The sequence below is a fragment of the Pectinophora gossypiella genome, chromosome 14, assembly GCF_024362695.1.
Source record: "Pectinophora gossypiella chromosome 14, ilPecGoss1.1, whole genome shotgun sequence".
NCBI lineage: Eukaryota > Metazoa > Arthropoda > Insecta > Lepidoptera > Gelechiidae > Pectinophora > Pectinophora gossypiella.
This window is the reverse complement of record NC_065417.1, coordinates 1942684-1967462: the sequence shown is the minus strand read 5'-3', so window position 1 is coordinate 1967462 and position 24779 is coordinate 1942684. Positions and strand designations below refer to the sequence as shown.

General features: G+C 33.6%; 2 protein-coding genes across 3 annotated transcripts in view; one reads left to right on the top strand and one right to left on the bottom strand.

Annotated features, from left to right (window-relative positions):
* Positions 1–4916: 4916 nt before the first annotated feature.
* On the bottom strand, positions 4917–9378 carry LOC126372552 (sperm-associated antigen 7). The gene is made up of 3 exons (XM_050018373.1): positions 9100–9378; positions 8917–9027; positions 4917–8324 (listed from the first exon to the last, which is right to left on the bottom strand). Exon 3 carries the CDS (start codon positions 7918–7920, stop codon positions 7213–7215), a length of 708 nt encoding a protein of 235 aa, XP_049874330.1. The 5' UTR covers positions 7921–8324; positions 8917–9027; positions 9100–9378; the 3' UTR covers positions 4917–7212.
* A 965-nt stretch (positions 9379–10343) lies between these two features.
* Positions 10344–24779, top strand: part of LOC126372485 (lysophosphatidylcholine acyltransferase) — a 38707-nt gene continuing 24271 nt past the window's right edge. For both annotated transcript variants that reach the window (XM_050018281.1, XM_050018280.1), the window contains exons 1-2: positions 10344–10634; positions 14267–14412. In XM_050018281.1, coding sequence (XP_049874238.1) covers positions 10518–10634; positions 14267–14412 — 263 coding nt within the window. In that variant the 5' untranslated portion in view covers positions 10344–10517. The remainder of the gene's footprint in view (positions 10635–14266; positions 14413–24779) is intronic.

The following is a 24779-nucleotide window of genomic DNA, read 5'->3' as shown; positions in this document are numbered from 1 at the left end:
ATAACATATCCTAATACCATATCTCTATAACGAGGAAAAAGAACAAAGTGTTCAAAAACGACTCAAATGTCTGGCTTTTATGGAATTTTTAATAAGTACAATTAGAAACTAGCAAATGAAATGTAATAATATTTATTTTAACGCTTAAAAATAGTTCAAAACATATCCCAGTCCCGAATCAGTAAATGTTCTTAAGGATTTTAAATCGTTTCTCGTAGTCCATTTAAAAATAATAATGTTGAGGTATTATTATATCCTGCCGATCATTATTACTATTATATTCATATTGCATATCCATTTTAATATAATAATGTAAGATGTAATATAGTTTAAAAGATTTATAAGTGTATAAAATTATTATACACACTCCAAATAACGTATAAATGATAATATTGTCATAATACGAAATTACGTATACAATATTATTTACTTATCTATTTTTAACTTGTGCACAAGTGTATTATATTATTTATGTAATTTATTTTCCAATCTGTGATAGTTATTTCATTAATAAATCATGTTTTCCAATTTACAACTAGGCTATTTGACAACCTAGTCAAATCAGATACTTTTTACGAAACGGCAAAACGAAAGTTTTCTTTGGACGTTGTGTGGAAATACTGTCCTGTGACGTCATCAATAAACGCGATCAAACGTCGTACTCATTGTTACTTAATTCACAAATAAAATCTGAAAATAAGCCAAAAAGTAAAATGAGATTGATTTTTGTTCATCGTTTTAAGGTTTCTATTTCTAGATTAGCATTTTACAATTTATCTTTGACCCAGTCAAATATCCTATTGTTAAAATAATAATTTAATTATTGGGTATGTCAGAACAATAAAAATAATGACAATAAACTTTCGGCAGCTATCTGCTTTACTTTTTAGTGAATATATTTTTGAGCTGTTGTTATTTATAATAGTATATTTTAAATCATAGGTTCGGAGACGTAGTTACTTAAAAATAAAAATAGAATTCGAAAGCTCCAAATTCTGATACAGCATTATACAATTGTTAATCATTTTTGGAAAAATATATTTAATAACTTTTAGGTGCGACAACTTATAGGTAGATTTTTAAATGGAAATGAAATAACCCGTGACAATAAAGTAAAGCTAAATAAAGCCAAAGTAAAGGCAATAACAATAAAAAAGATAATAAAAAAATATTAATTGTTTCAGTATTTCATTTGTTTAAAATGGTTGTAGGTGCTTCAATATTTTTTACTTCTTGTCTTTAAAATATTTAAAGTGTAGTTTATAGACTCATTTAATAATTTTAAATATAAATAGCTTGTATAATATTAAATGACTGCGACAATATTCGAATAAGCTTCGATGTGATAACATTGTATTTATATCGTTGTCTCTCTTTTAGCAAGTACAACAAAACATACATGCTTTTATTTAAATACTAGTTATGTAAAGATGCCTAAAGTAGAGCGAAAACTGTTATTATTTTGAAAAGTATTTTAGCAGAGCTCTTCTATAAAACTACTCGGAAAATTATATTTATATTTACCAAAGTTATTCTCCTTGACAATAATAAAATAAAAAATATTATTAATAATAATTTTATAATAATTCTTATGTTATTATGAAAGAGCATTTGAAACGGTAATTATTTTATTAAAATAATTATTCAGAATAATGAGAATACTTATGACTACATATAGTTAAATATGGACGTCCAAAAGATAATGTATTGTAAGGAAAGCTGAAAAAACAACAATAAATGTTTGATGTTTAGGCATTGGATATGTGCAACGGAAGTAGGAACAAAGTTGTAGGATGATTGTAAAATCTGACGTCAATTAAATTTTATAAAATTCAAATATTAAAGAGTTGAGCAAAAAAGAGTAGAAACAATTAAATATCATAACAGACATTTTTGCGCTATACTTAAATATTTTATTTTTTAAACAAACATCTTTTTATTTTTCTTCTATTGGACCGGCAAAAGTCTGTGTCCATCCATGACAAATTGACAATAGGGTAGTTTCCAACTAGTCAAATCAGTTACTTTGTACGCAAAGGCAAAACACGAAATTACTATGAAGTTTGTATGAAAATGAAAAAGCAACCTGTGACGTCATAAGAAACGTGACATAAAAATACATTTATTTTTAATTTTTTTAAGTACATTTTTCTTTATTAAAATTCATAATTTAAATAGGAAAAAAGAAAACTTTTTGTATTATTTATTTAGTAATCAGAATTTCATAATTCATCTTTGACCTAGGAAACAAAAACTTTAGTGAAATACTTTTGATATCAAATCAAATACTTTTTTATCAATTTTAAATGAAATGCACTTTATTGCACACAAAAAGAACATACAAACATTTTTTTTATTTCGAGTAGGTTTTTGTGTTTTTGGGACAAGTTTTAAATTAAAAACTGGGTCGTCAGACACGATTTGAGTTCCACCTACTCTTTTTTGCAAAACCGTATTTAAACTATTTACTACTTACTGCAATATTGAATTGTGAAAATTTTGTGAAAACTGTCTTGTTGTACCGTTGATTAGCGTAGGTATAGGAATTATTATAAGTAATATTTATAATAATAAAACTTAGCATTAATATGAAAATTTCTTATGTGTCTCGCACAAAAAAATGTAGAACCATCAATTGTTGGTATATTGTCTAATATAATAAACATTGTAATCACATATCTGTTTGCACGTAAGTCTACATATCTTATAAATTAGATAACTTTTTTCTGAATTTAATTTTCCATCTGGATCAGCCGTGACGTATTACAAAATTTTCCAAGACAAAACACTGCTACACTGATATTTTCGTATGACGATGAAGAATCATCGTCTCCTTAGCGTTATCCCGTTTTTCACAGAGTCCGCTTACCTAACTTGAACATTTGACAGGTCCGGTTTTTTACAGAAGCGACTGCCTGTCGGACCTGTAGGGCTAACTTGCGCAACGTGAAAAATTTTGTCACGGTCATTTTATATATTCTGACGATATTATAATTACGCGGTTTTGGCGATTGATGTGAACCCAAATGAGTCATGTCGTTCTGTCAAAATACGAACAAAATCACATGTTAGGGTAAAAACAAACTTATCGATTTCGACAAATAATATCGAATCGATCTATAATTTTATCACGCTGCACGTGTTAACCCCGCTGAAGGAAACTAACCTAGGTTACCAATATAGGTTAGCTCTAATACCTTTGAATACACATATCTTTAACCCTTCAACAACCCTTTGGACTTTAATATAGCTGTGATGAAACCAGCAGAATTTGCACGATGTTTTCTTTCGCCTCTGAGCACATGATAATCCAAACCTACATACATAAATAGCCTATAAACGTACCACTGCTGGGCACAGGCCTCCCTTGAATCAATCGGAGAGTATAGTGCTTACTCCACCACGCTGCTCCAGAGCAAAGGTTAGTAGCCCACACGCTTTGCAATGGGTTTACTCGCGTAGCACACACCTTTACGTATTTCCTGCTGTTACTGTCACAGGATTATTTTTACATTTTAACAACACGTCTGTATCCCCGAAGGGGTAGGCAGACGTGTATAGTATCGTCAGCTACAGGATATTTTTTGGTCGATTTTACATAATATCTCAAGAGGTACATTGCGGCTGTATTGTTCTATATAATATATATAATGTTAACATGTTGACAGTCCTTGTACAAAATGTTTTGACTCCCTTGTAAGTCCCGCATATCTGATGTAATTTCAGTTTATTGAAAAAGTAAAGCTGAATAAACAGATATTTTTGATTAGAATATTTTTACTAAAGCTTCAATCACTTCAGCCTTCAAAAAGGTGGCAAACCTTTGCTAAGTTACCTGGGATCCGAGTGGAGCACCCGCCCTTAGTTGCGTACCTGGTCGTTTTTTAATGACCCATGGGTCACGGACGTATGGAGCTAGTCCGTTATGACCCGCAAATGGTTCACTGGACTGTCAACGTGTTAAAATTTTAATTCGATTTTGGAACACCAATAGCTTTTAACTTCGTTTTAAAATAAAAATCAGCTTAATTTTTAATAAGTTTTGCCGTTTTTCTAGTGCTACACTTATAATAATAATATAGTATACATATTAAGCGCAATACTGTTTATAAATGTAGGTACTTTTAGCAATCGATGCGTTCCTTAAATTCGCATCGACGTTGTTTCTGTATATTATATACCTAAATGTTAAAAGTGTTGATGGTATAATAAAAGTTCTGAAAACTAAATGTGTTTTTACTAAGTACATCTTGTGTTGCCGGCTGAGAGCCCTCAGCGCTCCCCATTTGTCCAGCCAAAAAAAAAATAAGCACATCAAAAAAAAAATAAACACATCAAAAAAAAAAATAAGCACATCTTGGGGGTTTTTAAAAGGCCACATCGAAGCAATTCATCTAAAAAAGCAATATTGCTATTTGACATTTGCGCATATAAAAGTAAGTGCGCAATGCACACAAATTTTAATGTCAAATAGCAATATCGCTTTTTAGATGAATTGCTTCGATGTGGCATTTTTAACCCCCCTTGTATGTACTTATTTGTTAGATTGGAAGCAAAGACAAAATATTATAAATTATATAGATACGTTTACCTGATTATTGGTGCCACTTCCTGTAGACACCTAATTTTATTTTAAGTATATCTGTCATTGCCAAATCGGAGATGTCCTTAGAAAAGGTTCAGTACGATCTACTCCGAACCAGCGTGCGTGTATGAAACGACTGATGAATGTGGAGGAAGCAAGAGAAGTGAAGAGATCGAAGCAAATGGAATTCCATAATTTCTGCCTACCCCAACGGGAAATAGGCGTGATCTAATGTATGTATATTAATTAAATTAAGTACGTTTGATGGATCATAGCTACTATTGCGAAGTGAGTAATAAATAGATAGGTATAAGGAAGGAAAGTCAATAAATAGGTATTTATAAAGTTTATTTTTTGTACCAAACAATACGTATTGACAATCAAACATTTTGATATAGGTACTAGCGATCTGTTCAATAGGAATTACATTTAATATTGAAATAATTATTTCTACATTCGTTGTTTTTGGAGACTCCCAAATTAAAACGGGTTTTATCATTTGGGAAAAGGGCTGCATTTTGGCATCACATTGGCCAAGAAAGCGGGCGCGAGGTGCCTATTCCAATAGTTTAGAAACAGTTTTCGTGGTGGCGTACAGTCATGAGCAATAACATGTACCCACTTTAGAACCCTGTCGCACTATGATATTTAACATTTAATGAGACTTATGGTTTAATTTGTCAAAAAAGTTAATGTGACATGGTATCGAAGTGTATACATATTAGTACTCGTGACCGTACAATATAAAGAATAATACGTTAGAGCGGTCACACTCCGCCCCGTACCAACTCGGGAGCCGACTTCACCCCCTCTGGGTTTTACTTTAGTATGAATGGCCGTTAAACGTTAAGGAAAATTGGAGCCCGAGCGGCCTGTCGGTTTCGGAATGAGATTTTTGTATCGGGATATGGTTATGGGTTATTTTGCCATAAAAAAGAATACATGTTGTGTGTGCCTACTCCACGAGATAAGGGCAGGAAGGATAATGGATAACTATGTAATAAGTCATCCCGTTTTTCACAGCGTCTCCTTACCCAACCTGAAGATTTGACAGGTCCAGATTTTTACGGAACACGACTGCCTGTCTGACCTTCCAACACGATGGGAATTCCAGCCCAATACAGGTTAGGTTACATACTGCGGAGTTTGCTCACGATGTTTTCCTTCACCGCTGCGCACGTAATCATTTAAGATCCAAACATGAATTCGAAAATAACTTCGAAATTCGAATTGCAACGCCCGCGCCCTGAACAGGACAAATGATTCCCATTTGTTTCTTATTTTAGATTTGTCATATTTGATAATCGCCTTCAACAAAATGCCTATTAACATTGTTAACATGAAATAAACAGAAACTTCATTATAAGATAAACATAATTTTCTTAGGTTTATAAAGAACCAGTCTTACTTATAGGGAACACAATATTTAATAACTAAATTAAGTAAATGATAAACTTATTTATACTTAAAATTGGTTAAATGGGCTTCACTCTTGTATTTTCACTTATTCGGTACATAAATAATTTCACACCATAAAATAGAATAAATAAGGTACTACATACAGCTCGGAGCTTGAGGAGCTCGGTGGCGCAGCGGTAAACGCGCTCGGTCTGCGATTGTCGAAGTTAAGCAACTTTCGCAAAGGCCGGTCATAGGATGGGTGACCACAAAAAAGTTTTCATCTCGAGCTCCTCCGTGCTTCGGAAGGCACGTTAAGCCGTTGGTCCCGGCTGCATTAGCAGTCGTTAATAACCATCAATCCGCACTGGGCCCGCGTGATGGTTTAAGGCCCGATCTCCCTATCCATCCATAGGGAAGGCCCGTGCCCCAGCAGTGGGGACGTTAATGGGCTAATGATGATGATGACTACATACAGAACGGTAACTTTCCCCCCGCACTAATTCGTATTGGGCCCCAACCTCACCCCCTCTGGGTTTTACTAGTCTTAAATAGCCGTAAACCATTAAGAAGTAAGGAAGTAGAACGCGCGTTAACTCACTCGCACTGTAGGCGGCATATAGTAATCAGATTTTTGTATGCAGAGCTAGGGATAAGATCGGGTTTCCACTGACGCGGAGATGGGCGGAGAAGAGCGGAGATAGAGAGCGAAAAACGAAGACGCTCTGTCACTCTCACCCTAACGGTGATTGGTCGATTCCTGCACATCTCCGCTTATCTCTGCATAGCTCCGCGTTAATGGAAATGCAACCTAAGATACTATCAACTTCCAATTGGCGTGGTGGCTTAAAAACAATGGCAAATGGACTAGATAGTCCACAGCTCAAACAACTCCACCAATCTGCAGTAGAGTAGCGTGGCAATCAGCTGGACGAGGGCTTCGACCAATAAACACAGCAAATGCTATCGACGTAGATAGACGTCGACCGGCTATTGGTCGAAGTCCTCGATATAATTCGCCATTCACTCACTTCGGAGGTTGTAATAGTGTGAAAACATTATGTAGATAAATACAGTGTAATACCAGAATCAAACTCACTCACCACTCTACCTATGTAAGGTAGTCAACATCTTCAACTCGTAATTAATCAAACTCCGGTGCTAACCGGCACAAAGTCCTTTAATTACACTACATAAGCTGAATATTAATTAGCTATCTACACTAAACACTAGGTCTGGACGTCCTCAGGGTTCCCTTTGTCAGTCTCCGCTTTTTTCATTTTCTTCGCTTTGATGTCTGCCATTGTCTGTTCTATGGAACGCTGGTCCTTTTTATTTGCGCTTGGTACCTCTCCATAGCTCTTGTTCATATTGGTTTTCTGTGCCGCATCTATTGCTGCCTCTTGACCTATCAAATGTGCATATTTTTGTTTGTAGAATGTACCACTAAGCTCTTCTTTACCACGCTTCCTTTTCCTGTTTTTGTCTTCTTCACTTTCTAAAGCAGCTTGCTTTGCCTTTTCAACTTTATTTTCAGCCATTTCGGCTGCTTTCGCGTCGTTCCAAGCGCATCCAGCTCTGCGCACTGTTAACTCATCTTCTGAAGGCCCTTTATCTTTAAGATAAACTATTGAATATCGGTCAATACCATCTTGACCGAATGAAAACACTTGAACACCAGCAGTTTCCGCTACATCCCTTATTATGGAACGGTACATTTGGTCCATAGGTTCAAATTGCAAGTAAGGTGTATTGCCATCTTTGATAAAATTGCTAATTTTCTCTTCAACGCGCTTTCTGAACTTGTTTATCATGTCCCTTTCTTGTTTCTGTTTACGTTCTAGAGCCTCCTTTTGTTTTTTCATGGCATTTTTCTGGGCCTCGCTGGCTGAAGGCGGTCCTTGCATTGAGTTAAGGATTGAATCTAGGAAATCCATTGTGTTTTGAGTATTTAGACTACAAGAAGGAAGAGTGTGACAGAAGCGTAACAAAATAAAGTTTATGTATTCACTATATTTGATTCTCCGCACAGAAAGATGTGTATGCAAGAATTTCAGGTATTTTTCTCTGCCAAGATTGTGAAACTCTGAAATTATCGAACTGTGAGTCTGCTTCCAAACCTTTGAAGCTTAAAACATTAAGTGATGTATCTATTTGGGCATAAACCTCACATCCAAACGTGACAGTGTCATCTACGAATTCTAAAAGTTGTTTTAAAGGAGGCTGAAGAGGAGTGCCCTTTACAAGCGGAGTTTGAACCTCAAAATCAATCTCCCGGCAGCTTTCTTGCAATGTTCTACTCTTGATGCAGAGTTTATTGAACAGTTCTTCTAGTTTAGATCTGCAAAGTTGAAGGAAAACAATTTTAGTTTCAGCAATCAATATTTTTTTATTTTTTTTGTTTACTTTTTTTTAATGCAATCTATCATCAAGGACATTCAGCAATATTTTTGATTCTCCATACTATCAGGCTTCCAAGGCATGGAACCATTGTCCCATCCTAAATGGTTACTTGATTAAATCTTGTGGTAAGCAGTTTTTAACCAAACCAAAGTTTATTAAATTAAGAAATCACCATGCCTGTCATTTCATAAAATAATTGAGTAAGTTACAAGACTTGGTTAGTCAATTATAATAAAACTATGTTTGATTTTGAATGGATGCCAACATTGATTAAGTGTCCATTAAATAATTTATTTAATACACTGTATACTAAAAAGAATCAATTTACAAAACACTATACTAAGGTGTTGAGTCTTAAAAACATGAAGGCATACTGGAAGTTATGGCTCTCTGACATAGATAAGTTTTATGACATTTTGCAAGCAATAAAACACCATTTTTCTCTGACTTATGGCATACAATAGAATGACTACTCTTACAAATGTCTAATCAAATAACAGGTGACAAAATTTTACAAGTAAAATACTTACAATTCGTTTTTAATTTCAATGATTTCTTGAGATATAAGGTTATGTAGAGATGTCGTTAATTTACTCTGTATTCCGTTGAATTCTTCTAAAGGCGTGCCCGTTAATTCAGCTCTGGAACATTTACGACCATTTTAGGAACATTCAAAACAAAAAAAAAACAGCATTCAAATGTTTTCTACTCACTCCTTTATCTTCCTACAACGTACAATCAGCTTATTAATAGCTACTGCGCAGTTTTGGCAATTTTTCAAACACGTTTTCGATGAGTTATGGAATTCTTCAAAGAATGAAAAGTAGTCAATGATTTGCTTCTGTATTTTGGCCTCCATTATACACGTTTAAACCCATCACGGAAAAATAATTTTGAAATAATTATAAGACAAAATTATCATACCGCCGATCACGAGAAGCTTGCAATTTGACATTATAATTTGTGTTTACGAAGAAAGTTATTCAAAGTTATGGTACATATTATCAAAGTACAAGAATCTTTTGGCTTTTCGGCGGGAGACGGGAACGGGACAGTTGCTTTCTTCATTGAGTAATCTAAATAATTAATACGAAGTGGTGTTTTGTGGTTAATGATCGCATTAAGTTAGTCGGAAGACATTCGCGAGTGTTATTATATTGGAGTATTCAATAAACAAAGTGTATCTGCCTATTTTCGCTTCGTGCCGGGAAGCCGCTTCATAACTCAAAAGTTTATGCGGACTTTTGAGTTAATTCGTTTGGGGTTCGGAGTAGGAGTCTACTCCGAGGGTGGGGGCTTAGGTTTCATCATCATCACCTTTCATCATTTCATTAATCATCAAGAAAAAAAATACGTCAGACATGGCTGTATGGGCATAGTTCCCTTTGCCTTACCCTTCGGGGAAAACCAAAACAAAAAAAAAAAAAAACAAGAATCTTTTTTTTTTCTGAATTATTTACAAAGTTTAACTTTTTTATATAAAATTTATAAAAGATTTGTAAATAATTTATATTATGTATGTGTATAACTATGCTTATGAAGGGTAATCTTTTATAAAGGACAAAAGTTGTAAGTTGTAAATATGTTGTAGCTATCTTTATGAATACAAATCCAAAGAAAATTAACAGTTTATAGAGTACGCCGTAACGTACAAAAACCGGTATTATGTGTAAAGCTTTTCATGTATTGTTTTTAATAAATAACAAGCATATTTATTAACTTATAAATAAAACGAAATGGTTATATTTTAAGTATGAAGTGATATCAGATTATTTTTATTCTGTTCAAACTATAGTTTAAACTCTAGACGCAAAACAAATTCTTCGTAATTTTTCGTGAGAGTTCGGTGAGATTCGGGCGCCGGTCGATCGCAATCGGGAACCTGTCACCTGCTGCACCAATGGGTAGCCACGCTGAGTGCCCTCAAAAACAGCCAGTCTCCATTTGATGTCCGCAATGGGTGTATGTTAAAATTCGCCGCGAAATATTTCGATCAAAATACGCTGCAAACTGAATATATTAAAGCTCTTCTAGGGAATAATTTTGTTTGTCTCGAGTGACGAAAGATGAGTGAAATAAGTGTTATTTAATTTAATAGTATTGTGGAAATTGTGTCAATCTTTTGGTGAAAATGAATGGCAAAATGCACAGTGAAACCGGCGCTTTCTCATCTGACGGCATGCGCGCCGAAATATTGAACCCTTTCGTCCACAAATTGGAATTAGATAATACATACGACAAAATAAAGGTATGAACATGTAACAAGCGTGGTAACAAGAAAAGAAAGCTTTCCGTCTATTTGAGTGAAAATGCTAGTGGCATTATGACATTATGAGCTGTACTTTGCGCAGACTCGAGCTAATATAGACTTCCACGGATTATTTAATTTTAACCGTAGAAGAATTTTGCTTAAAGCATTTTTCATAGGTTCTTCACCACAATATAAACATAATTAATTACATGCTAAAAAAAAATCCATGAAATAAAGAAATTCAAACAGCTAAATTACTTAAAATGTCAAGCAACAACAGCAAACTAACAAGAATGTCATGATTAAAATGTTATCACCATAATTGATAGGAAAATAGCTTAGAGAATAGTATAGATAAATACTTACAGTTAAACGTTGCACCTACCTATAATTTTTTAGCTATGTAGTCACAGTAAGAAAAGAGGTAAATGTCACACAAAGAAAATAAGAATAGAAAATAAACAAAAAGTTTGATCAATAAATGACAGGTTCAGTTGTAAAGTCAATATTTGAACGAAGAAGGGGACATAACTGATAAAGATAAACAAGTAAAATAGTTTAAAGCAGCTTGTTGTCCAAGACTGGTTTTTCTTATGCTGTTTTATAGAACAATATTCTTTTAGTAAAAATAGAGTGTTGAGTGTAGTCTCACATGTCGGCACATTCGTTATTAAAGTAGGTTGACCACATAAATTGCAGGAAACTAGGTGTAGTATAAACTTCCAATAGGTACGTACTTACTTGTAATGAAAGGCCTGTTCTAAACAAGAGCCACTTAATACCATGAAGTTCAATTCAGTTTACTTACTTCAATAATTTTCGATGTTTTACAATTCGATTCAATATTAAGAAAATCCATGTGATGACGTTTATTCGTATTGAAATATAGGTAAAGTGGTCAAGCACTAATAACAGAAGCAATTTTGAAAAAAATATTAATGACAGTAACTAGATGGTTCTATTGCAGATATGCGATTGATATTAAATAAACAATACAAATCAACTACAAGTAGGTTAGATGTGGCCAATATGATTCTAAACATCGAATAATGCTCATGTTAGACATAATTTTCTTACGCATTCATAAAAACCCTACGATGTCAGGAGAAGGCCCAATAAGAAAAATAAAAAGAAATAAAAAAATACTCAAAACTAAAATTAGTTCGGATTTTCGGATAAGGGCAAATTGTACAATGTACTAGAGATGTAACAATAATTCAAGTAATCATAGCTATTTAAATTCTCACAAGAAAGTTAAGTACCTACCTACGCGAGGGAAAGTAAAAGGCTTGGTACACATACATTTTGATTTACCATGGCGCACACGCACTGTTACATAAAATGTTTCGTCTTGACTCTTATCGAAAGTTTAAGAAATTCGCTAAGTAATTAGGAAGGTACTCAAGCATTAGCAATGCTAAGAATACATTTTGAATTTCGAAAAAAGGAAATCAATATACGCTAAACTATAGCGAAACAGTTTTGTGTTCTAAAAAGAAACGTGTTAGATAAAACACAACACGATGGTCGCACTAATTCCGGCAAGAAAAATCTGTTTGTTTAGAAATATGTCAACATAAACGAGATATCTGAATAAAGAGGCAAGTGTTCCATCGGCTTCTGTGAAAGACGAAGAAAGGCGATGACGTAACAATGAGGTTATAGCCTCTTGTCTCCACGCTCAGGTAGAGCTGTTTGCTTCTCATTTGTTCCTTCCATAAACATTTTTCCTGTCGTGACTTATTGTAGATTTTCCTTTTGCATTTACTACTTGGCTGAATATATGGGGAGCAATGCAGTCACCGGTTACAAAATTTAAGACAACATTGAAATGCTTAGATGGGCGCGACCTCGTGTTAGGGCGTCGTCTAAAAGTCTGTCTTGATAAAATACATGAAGCATTACTGTTAACAACAATATAATGCAATTTATATTTATCAGCATTATTAGCATCACACCATCCCACTAGATGTCTTTTACAGCCAAGTATTTGATGGCAATGACCTTGCCTATTATCTAAACCGATGTATTTTTAGTATTTTGTCAGTCAAGTGCTAATACATGTCACATTGAAAAAAGTACATCGTAAGATTTGATTCATAAGATAATAAACTATGTCACTAATATAATTGACTACAAAAGCCTGACAATATGCTAGACAACAAAGTAATTATTTTTTTGACGTATAAAGCATCTGCCGACGACATTACTTGACTGGAAACAAAAAATAATTCAAACATTGTGATTTTCATGTCATTAAAAATCATAATGTAGCTAAAAAAACTCGAAGTATCGTACAACAATAGAGCAACACGGACCTCCGCCGTAAAACATGTATATTAATAAAGAATCATGAAGTCTCAATAAAGATGAAAACGGGTGATTATCAACGTCTTCAGATTCCTTCGAGGAACATAAAAGAGAAAATTCTATAAAGTTAGAAAGGTTTAATTAACGCCAATATAAAACGATTAAGTCAGATAAAATACGTAGGTACCTACTTTTAGAGACATTGTGTTTATAAGACACCCTACTATTTACTATTTTCTTTGAAAAGTTTCAAGAATAACGCATATTTAATCTTTGTAGGTAAGAGTGTGAAAAAATGCAGATAAAAGTAAACGTCTAATTGTTTATAATACCAGGTTTTCAGTTCAAAGTCCAGAATAAAAAAGGTGGATTCTGGAACCTTAAATAAAGATCTTGGATATTGGGTACTTCCTTAGTTAGAACAGTATTTTTCTTAAAGTATAAGAATGCGACAGAGTAAGTTCGAAGTTGTCCGAACCATTCTTGGTCAGTGGAACAGATCAAACAATTTAAAAACCGGTAATTTGTTTGAACCTCACGTAGATGTGAAAAAGTTTGTAACGTACATTTTATTAGTTTTCCAATAAAGAAAATAAACTTTTTACAACAAGAAACATTTTTACCTTTTAATTTTAATAGACCTTTAACTTAAATATTTATACTAAAATGAGTATAACATTCATCACATCAGTTATAAAGAACGTCTAAGGCCCTGTTCCGAGATTTTTCTTGCAGCTACTTGTACTCGGCTATACAAGTATACAGGTTAAGAAGTTGCAATAGTTTTAGGCAAAAAATTTTTATATAAAAAAATACAATTCTAAGTGTTATGTACATTGTTACAGGTAATAACCTGTTAAATAAAGATATTTTGAATTTAAAGATATTTTTTTTTACTCTGATATTCGTTAGGTCTAAATAAAGTGGGTGATAGATAAGTAGATTTATTTTATCTTTGATCCAAAATGTTTTTGGATTTCTGTGTAACTCAGTATCTAGATATTATGCGGGACAGTATATGGCTAAAAAGATATTTTATTTTCATTAAATAATCACCAATGAATTACGAAATAGCCATTAGATGTAACCAGTAATTAGAAACAAGTATAATGTAATCAATATGTTACGCTAGTTAATCGCTGTGCAAACACTACTATTTAAACCTGTATGTGAAAGTTCTATATTATTAAAGGTTTAAATTTATTAAAACAATTATACTTATTTGATATATAGTTCAAAACAAATAAATGATTGATTAAGTACCTTAGTGGCAAGAATCCCTACCTAGCTTTCCCTTAAAAAGAAAAATTTTGTTTCAGACGGCGATATTCACAGTTATACTGCTGCCGTTTCGAGTGATTGTCATTTGTTACTTAATAGTGACAGCATGGCTAATAGCGTGTATTGGCCTATATGGGCTGAGTGAAGAGGATCTACGGCGGAAACCTATGACTGGTTGGAGAAGGTTTGTATTCTGTGAAAAAATATGTCTAAAATATTATTTTAGGTTACTGAGTACTGTTAGGTTAAACAGCTGTTTTGCTATGATGCCAATGAAAGGCAGTACTCGTAAACTAAAACCTGATTGTTCTTTTGCTTTGAATGAAATTTTATTGCTTTGCTGTTCAAATTGAACGGCATCTCTTTGCTGATTTGACGGTCTAAAAAGACCACATTAAAGCAATTTATCTAAAAAGACAATAATGTAACATGACAGTTGCGCATAGAAGCAGCTTGTAATTTTGCAAAAGGCGTGCACAAAATGGTGCTGAAACTTTATTTTATTTAGCTTTGACAGTTTTAAAACTACTAGCTCTTTTATCTCACTTATCGTAAGTGAAAGACACTATTTTTAAATCCGTCACACTAAAATAAAGTGTAGTGCGTGGGATTCGGCACAATTATGTACCGGAGCTTAAAATATAGCCTTTAAAAAGAAGGTCTACTCCTTAAACGAGGTAATTTGTCGTGACATTAAGGACACTTCTCTAATACTTAACACAAATATAGATCATGGAAAACAGGATATCAACATTATCAAGCATGAGCCTTTCAATAACTAAAAAATGTACACGTTTATTTACTGTAAAGGAACCGACATAAATATTGTACGAATGAATGTAAACTTGTCATAACCGTCGTATTCAGAAAAAAAAAAAAACAATTTCTCGTGAGATATTTTCGGGTAACCTTTACATAATTTTGGTGGCCTTTATTGGTGTAACTTAAGGTCGTGTTTTGAAACTTGAAAAGTAGTCAACGTGTATTATATAAAACATAAATAAATCAGCTAAAGCGTTAAATGTTATATACCTGCACGAGTTATCATTGACATAGAAAAATCCTTAACTTATGCTAATGACAACAATCGCAGTCGGAAGTGTACAAGTTTTCTTCCTGTTTGACAGAAATATTTCCCTTGGTCTATGGGCTTGTTTTTTTCGGAAGTAAAGGTCGTCTTTACATACTTCCTACATTAAGAATCTTTAAAAATCTTATTGCTTCGGTAAGCAAATTTGCATCTAGCCTTTGAAAGCGATCTCATATTGATCTTATCTGTTTTGTTCTTTGATTTAGGTGAGCAGTGAATATAATTTAACGGTAATTTGGATTTCACTTTTATTGTTTAATTTTCTCTTGTTTCGTTAGACGGTGATGTTTTCGAAATGTTTAAGAGTAGACACGTTTATCATGAATATGAATTAAGTTTTGTTAAATCAAATCAACATTGAATTTAAACACTAAAAAATGTGTGATTTGAATTCACGTCTGTTGAAGTTTAACAACAAAAAGCGAACTATACAAATAAATAATTGAATGACGCTATAAAGTATAAAAAAACCTCACTGAGTCGTTTTTGCATGAGATTGGTATTTCCATTTACTGGAAGCAATTGGCTCATAGATCTCTTATACTTATTAACATTTTCGTAATTGAAAAAAAAAATGTTTAATTGAAAGAAAAACGCCGGAGAAAGACTTCACGAGTAAAATATAATTAATTGTCTTATGTTTAGGATTGAATTTTAGGACAGGCAAAGTCTGAATTGTGATGATTACTTTGCATTTACCTTATATTATTATAATGCATGTTCCGCTATAAACTATGTCTAAGTAAAACTCTTGAATTTTTGATTTTGGGGTTAAAAGGCCACTATGAAGCAACATAATTAAAAAAGCAATATTACTTGCTATTTGACATTTCTATCTTATTGTGCATTTACTTTTACATGCGCAGATGTCAAATTGCAATATATTTTTTAGATGAATTGCTTTGATTTGGCATTTTTAAACACCCTGATGCTCTACTTTACGCTCTGATGCACTGTACAAAAAGCCCATTCGGAGAATTTGCAAAGCGAATTCAGTCAACTTCTTTCAAATGTATTTATAATTCAGCGCTTTCAATTTTAAGGAGTTCAAGGTACATCTTGAACAATAGTCAGGCACGAAATTTGCAATACCTCTTTTCATTATGCTGTGGAAAATTAATTTTACCGTATTTCCACATTTTTAGTAAGGAATTATTTTAAAAAGTAATTCGAAGACCTCGACGGACGGTTTTTTTGTTATTCCTCGTAACTGGAATTCTTGCTAGACTAGTAATTAAGTGCATATTGAAATATACCGCCAGATAAAACGAGTGTAGATAATATCAGTCTCCTAATCCTAGTCCTAGAACTCCTAAAAGGACGTACATTGACTAAATTGGAGACGTCCTTAGAAAAGGTTCAGTACTATCTAGTCTGAACCGGCGCGGCGTGCGTATATGAAACGATAAATGAATGTGGAGGAAGCAAGAGAAGTATGTCAGGATGGAAGCAAAAGGAATTCCAAAGTCTCTGCTTATCCCGGTGGGAAGTAGGCGTGAATTTATGTATGTATGTAAGTAGTTGAAACATGACTGTGTTAAAGCAGACAAGTTTTGGTGCATTACAATACATGTAACTACGCGTTTGAAGGTTCTCCCCGTCACAATGTACTGTTTACTTATCCGTAGGTATTTGAAAACTTTTACAAGTATTGTGAGTAAAAATTAATCAAATTATAAAGTTAAGTCCCATTGGCCATGCATTACAACTCCAGACATTATTCGTAGCAACGGTAAAACGGTTTTATAGCGGTTATTTTTGGGTTGCGGTGAACATGACCTCAAACAGCTTATTACACTGATATAAGGCTACGCAAGTACGTCAATATTCAAATTAGATTTACTAATATGACAACCGATTCTTTGGCTAACATTGACATTGCAGTCGAAATACTTATTTGTCAATCAATAAGGATGTTGAATTTTATTTGTCTATGCTTATAACATACTAAGTAGTATATAGTGTAATCAATCATCTTTTTAAAATGATAGATGATGATAGATTTTTTCTTTTTACTTCGCAGTGGATGAGGAATAGCGTTTTTTATTTTTGTTATATGTTTTGATATTATCTTTATTTAGCAAGTACAGTTGCGAAAAACGATGTAGATATGTAGAAAATTTGCATAATAATACTAACATAAATTCGTCAAAACTTAAACACCCCTCAATACAAAATAAATGCTCTTAATTGCACACAAAATAGGACAGAAGTATCATTGGCGTCCTTATTGCAAAATAGCAATATCTGCCAGGCAACCCTAGGGAGAAAGAAGAATAAGTATAACAAACCCGTGCAAATAATACTTGGTAAGAAGCCTCAGTCACATTTCAAATATGGATTAACGTGGAATCCATAACCTACTTACACTTAAATCGGTCAACAGTCCCATTGTCCGGCGGCGCCTAGAAAGGCGTTTCTTGCGCACATCTCATGGCCTTGATGACATAAAAACAGCGATATCAAGGCCACGTGGTGAAGCCTCATCTTGAACGTTGATTGGTATTTGTTTATTCGAAGAAGCCGCAAGAAATTAAACGTTTACTGATGGACTGGTTCGTTTTAAATACAGTAAACAATTCACGCATACTGGGTCAAAATCACAACTTGTAGCGAGTATTGTATTTATGAGGAATATGATACACTCTTCAGCGATATTTAAGAACGTCTAGTGCCCTGTTTTTATTGCAACTTCTTTTCCTCGGCTATACAGGTTGTGAGAAGCTGCGGCAGTTTTAGGCGAATTAAACCTTCGATATAAAATATATTTAAGTAAAATTTGACGATTCAGTGTGTAACTATGTTATGTAATGAAAATTAAAGACGATATTTTTGAGTTTGAATATTTACTAGGGTAGCCAGTACTACAGGAATTCGCGGTAATATTTATTTAATAGTTTACCGTACATGGAATTACACATAAAAGAGATGATATTACCATTACAAAAAAAAAAAAAAACAGAAAATGGGAACGTCCCATAGGTTCTTCCGACAGATGTAAGACTGGGTAATATGTCTGTCATACTAACGAGATGACCCCTTATTCTTACTGACCTTTACGTTGATGATACGAAGTTTTCTCATTTCTTTCCTTAAGGGCTTATTACACTGCCTAATCTATTGGACCCGATGCTCATCTGTGGGCGGGACCACGATACCATACATACATAAATTTTGTACCTATAACTACACCCGATGGCCGATGAAAAATTGGATAGTGTAATGAACCTTTTAGATATATCTGACATAAATCTTAATTTTATGGTACTCTAGCAATTTCGCTCGCGTGGACTACCTATATTAAAATCACCCGGTAGTTATCAGTCCAATATTTCATAAGTCAATTCTATATATTGGTATAAAGTTTCTTACCTAATGAGTACCTAGTTGAGGGAGTTTATAGATTATAGCTCACAAATACCTCTTTATAATATTATCGTAAATACGACTCAGTTGAGATTACTTGCCGAAGGCAGTGACGTATTACGAATGGCGAGAGTGTAACCGACACCTTCCACAATCGATCCGTCCTAGATTGCTAGAGTGCGAACAATATTCAGAGCAAATGCAGATGCACGTAGGTGAACTTTGTTTAACATAATGATAGGTAACAGCTAATAATATTGCAATATTTATTGAATACTAGATACTAACTCCGACGTAAATAATATGCGATAACCATATCAAACCATAGTTTACAGTATAGGCAAGTAATGTAAACAACGAAATATTTCTGTTACATCTTGTTAAACAGAGAAATGTTAGTACAACTTAATATAGTTAGTGTAAAGATTAACCTTTAAGCGTAATAATACATTCTAAATGTTTAAGAGTAAATTTAAGTATCTATTGCTTTTCCATCCAGTTTATGTGTTAATATACATTTAGAGTAAATTGTCTTAAGGGGCCTCTACGTGTTGGCTTCGGCCCCACACACGCCATCCAAAAGTCCGGGACTCCATAGGCCCGAGATACGGAAACGAAATAATAATAAGAATAAAAATGTATTATCACAAAAAGCCATTTTACATCAATTTTGAAGTTACAAAATCAGTGAGGTGTAGTTTTCATGCAATACATCAAATCAAATCAAATATACTTTATTGCACAGAACTAAATTTCAACAATCAGACATAACCCCCACAATACAGTACGGTCACGAGCATTAATATGTATACACTTTGGTACCATGTCACATTAACTTTTTTGACAAATTGAACTGTAAGTCTCACTAAATGTCAAATATGTTAGTGCGACACAGTCCTAAAGTGGGTACATTATATTGCTCATGACTGTACATGTATGATTGGGTTCAAAAAAGAAAGTAGGTACCTACTTATGGTTAAAATCTTAAACGTATCACATAGTACTTTACGTAACAGTAGGTTTTGTACATAAGCCTCACATCGTCTGAGTAGAGGCAACAGTGGCACTGGGTTTCTTTTATTTGCACGTGATATTGTTTGCTTTATATGGCATTTACTCAACCGGACTCTTACCTTTTCGTTCCACTGAAAGTTGGTTGCAAAAACCAGACGTAAGACTACTTGGAAAGGTCACTTTATGATTGGATCCCGGACATTGTTTAACAGATCTACTCAGGGTGTTATTTCATAACCTTATAACAGCCTACATACTCATATACTTTTGAAATTATATGACTACAACTGCTATATATTTATGCGTTACTAAGCCCAGGCTAAGAAGTATATTTTTTGCCTGCTCATAGTATCGACAATTATATTACCTTCAACGTGAGAAGCGTTTATAGGCACTTACGTGTTAAATTATAACTGCGAACTGAGCGTGAATAGTCTTAAAATGGACATCTATTGTATAACGAATGCGTGTATCGGAGACATATACGTACGAAATATAGCAAACAAACATAAATAGAAAATATAGCATACTTATAAAAAAAACAAACTAATTCAAATTCAAAAATATCTTTATTCAGTAGGTAACATAGTTACACTTTGAATCGTCAATTTTTACATAACGAACGTCTCATCCGCCTAAAGCTACTGCAGCTTTAAACAAGGTATATAATTATCCAAACTTTACTTTGACGAAGCATGTGGTTAATAGGCATTATGCACATTTGACACTTGGGTAGGTATTAAATGGGGAATTTCTTTTTCCAAAAATATTGTCATACATTTTTATAAACAAAGCTGGTGTTAGGTGGGTGCATTTTATATACTATACACCTCTGCCTACCCCTTCGGAGATACAGGTGTGATGCTATGTTACATGTTATTAATTTAAAACATTTGGAAAAGCTTTTTTTTTCAATTCAGATATACTATACCAAAACTATAAAATATGCCTGTAATTTACGATTAGCAAAACACATTATATTTTTTATTTTAAATTATAACTATTTGTTATAGAAATTATTGTGAATTTGTTAGTTAAAATATGTACCAATACTTTGTCTGAAGATGATTGTTTGAAAATAATTATAAGTACTTAATGTTTTTTCTGAATAAATTATTATTATTATTATTATTTATTATTATTGTGAACGAATTGCATAATTATAAAGTTGACCTTGATTAAAACAGAAACTTTTATAAATAGCTCTTTGCGCTCGTGTATATTATTGTCACGCGACTGCAGTGTGTTTGCGCGCCAATTATTTGTCGGTAAACATCGGTTTTTTGATAATTAAACTAGCACTTCTTTGTATTGATCTCTTTTGTGCAATAATTGCGGAATTGTAGGGTTCCGTTATTCTGTAAGCTCCCGACAACGACCTTGTATAATAATATATAGTTACCTACTTCTATGCTTAAATATAGATACCTATTTTGGGAACGTTGTTTTTAATAATTAATTAATTACCTATTCTTATTTTTTGTAAACTTACTGTTTTTTATTATTTTTCTACCTACTTACCTAACAAAATTATTCATAAATAGATGATTATTCGAAACAAATGTTATTATTTTGGCACGAGCTTTATAATAATATCCAGAGTATGTTTTATTCATAGGTGTATTTATTTTTTGATGTAACAATAGAAATATAAATAATGTAATTATAAGAAATCATTATTTTGTATTATGCTAAATAAGTGTAGACTCGTAACAACAACTCATAACAAATATAAGTAGGTATAAGTGCCCTTTAAAATGACAATACTAATTCTATTTACTGGGTAATTGCTATTAAAATCTAGCAGGCGTTACGCAATCAGTTCATACTATGAACTATGTATGAACATAGGGAATTTACTGCCTTTCAGAAACCCACATGGTATACATTAAGTATTTGCTTATCTTAAAATTATAAAGGGTCTGATGTAGATCACAGTAACGGCGTACATAGCTCTATCAATAAGTTTAAGTGTTAAACTTTGTAACAATCAAGAATATGAAAAATGCATATTTATAATTCAAACATAAATGTTCCAACATCTTTTTCTTAAAATTAACATAATTAAAGCGAAATCAATCTAAATCTAATATATTATTTGAAAGAGAGTTGTATTCCGAACAAATCCCAATCAAAGGAGTTTATTCAAATCTATTTCGAAATTCAAACTCGCTCGCTGACTTTCAGACACAGCCGAGAGGGCAATCTAGTCAAATGAGATACTTTTTACGATATGTCAAAACGATACATTTCTACGGAATTTGTGAAGAAACACACACGTATGTCGTCAATAAACGTGGTCATACTTAGTTATATTTTATGTATTATTCTCAATAATAGGCTACTTGACAATTTAGTCAAATAAGATAGTTTTTATGAAACGTCAAAACGAAAGTTTTCTTTGGAGTTTGTATAGAAATACTGTCCTGTGACGTCATCAATAAAAGCGGTCAAACGTCGTACTCATTGTTACTTAATTCATAAATAAAATTCGAAAATAAGTCGAAAAGTAAAATGAGATTGATTTTTGATCATCTTAAACTGGCTTCTATTTCTAGAACAGCATGTTATAATTTATCTTTGACCCAGTCAAATAACCTATTCGTAAAGTCAAAAAGAAAATGACATGGATTTAAATCAAGATTGGCTTCTATTTCTAGATTAGCATTTCATAATTCATCTTTGACCCAGTAGCTACATATCATTCAAAGCACAATAATATAATATACGTACATACAGTCATGAGCAATATAATGTACTCACTTTAGGACTCTGTCGCACTAACATATTTGACATTTAGTGAGACTTACAGTTCAATTAGTCAAAAAAGTTAATGTGACATAGTACCAAAGTGTATATAATATATTAATGCTCGTGACCGTAAATAAATGTCGCCTATTTCCCATTGGGGTAGGTATCCCAGAGATTTTGATGAAAGTTAAAAAAGCGAAACAGGTGTGTCAATTCAACTTTCATCAAAATCTTCGTGCCTACATGTTCACCGGTTTGGAGGACCATTTAAAACATCCTCAGTTTGATCGCGGTACGTTTGCTAATGGTTGCTAGCTAAAGTTAACTTTCCCGCGAACTTTCGCGTTCGTAATCAAGCCGATGACGAGTGATGACGTCAAATCGCAGTGTTTTTTTTAATTCTCAATAGGCAGCCAGACAGTAGCACGTGTTTGGCAGAACATTAGCGCAGATAATTTCAAGGCTCTAGAGCGGCAATACACGTCAGATTTGTTCATACGTTTCCGTGATCAGCCTGATAATAGCCTCTCTAGTCAAGTGGTTAGAGCGGTAGGCTAACGATCTGCATGTCCAAGTTCGATTCCCGATGGGGATATTGTCGAAATCTCTTTATGAGGCTGTCCTTTGTTTGGCAAAGACATTGCAGGCATGAATCATCTGATTGTCCGAAAAAGTAAGATGATTCCGTGCTTCGGAGGGCATGTTAAGCCGTCGGTCTAAGTATTAGCTGTAAAAAAGCACTTTCAGCACACCGCAGTGAAATACCACCTGCATTTGAATAGTGGGACAATGATTATTACCTTAATTTTGAACAATCCTGAGCTCTGAAATAAAAACATTTAAATTTAATAACTGGTTATGTTTTCTAGCTGATCTGAAAGTAGAATTGTGCATATTTAAGCGAGGTTTCGATTTTACTTCGGTCTAGAATTCTAGATTATGATCCTTTCACTTGTTGTCTGGTTCTGTCATTGCTTTCACGGGTATGTGACAAAATATACATATTTGCCGGCCGGTTAAGAAACATTTAGTACAGCGCAGTACACCTAAGTTAATTATTATTTTATTTTATTTTATTCATTTAGTTCATTTAGTTAATTCATTTAGTTATTATAAAAATAACTAAATGAATTAATGGTGCTAATTCCTGTAAATACCATCTAATTTTATTTTAAGTTATATCTGTCATTTTCTTATCCGCCGAAAAGGAAAGGGACGGGTAATCGACAAGCATAAAATTTATGGAACACACGTCAATTTTAAGCACAAATCTAAACCAACCGTCTAAACATTTTACATCAGTCAATAACCCGACACAGTTAAGTAGACAGCACGTCAAACGGATTGCATACCAGCGACGTACCTTTTGATTCGCCCGGGTTATTCATTCATTTACTCATTCTTCCTAAAATTAAGAGCTGTGAATCATCCGTCCCTTTCCTTTTCGACGGATACGAAAATGACGGATATAGGTAACCTAAAATAAAATTAGGCGGTGTCTGCAGGAATCGGGGCCAATAAATATATTAGTTAATTAAATAAAATAAATAATAATTATTAATATGTATGCCGGCTCAGGAGCCGTGGTAGCCCAATTGGTAGAACGCTTGCATCTCACTTCGAATCCAGCACATGCTGGATTCATGCGATTGTCGAGTTTGTTTTCGGATTATTCGGATTATGAATGATTATCACGTGCTCAGCGGTGAAGGAAAACATCGTGAGTAAAACCCACATTCCCGAGAAATGCATTTTAGGAGGTATGTGACCTAACTTGTATTGGGCTGGTTTTCCCTTCGCGGGTTGGAAGGTCAGACAGACAGTCGTTTCCGTAAAAAACCGGACCTGTCAAATCTTCAGGTTAGGTAAGCGGACCTTGTGAAAAACGGGATAATGGTAGGGAGACGATGAAGTTCTTTCACCCTGAGGTTGCCTGGCAGATATTGCTGTTTAGCAATAAGGCTGCCTATTTTATTCTTAAATTTCTCAGTTGTTTCTGTAAAAAACCAGACCTGTCAAATCTTCAGGTTAGGTAAGCGGACCCTGTGAGAAACGGGACCATGCTGGAGATGATGATGAAGAGGGTCAAAACTAAGTAAGCATACTTAGTAACCCGACTTGCGTACTCAAGACAGTTTTATAAATAAACCGGTTTTTATTTTATGACCGCTGCAATGCTTCCGAATCACTCTCGAATATGTGTGTCATCTCGACCCGTCCGTCTTTTTTTTCCTCTTGTTGTATGTACAGTCATGAGCAATATAATGTACCCACTTTAGGACTCTGTCGCACTAACATATTTGTCATTTATTGAGACTTACAGTTCAATT

Bases quoted from the DNA above. Each gene is read 5' to 3' on its own strand.
- LOC126372552 (XM_050018373.1), bottom strand. From the start codon at position 7,920: ATGGATTTCCTAGATTCAATCCTTAACTCAATGCAAGGACCGCCTTCA.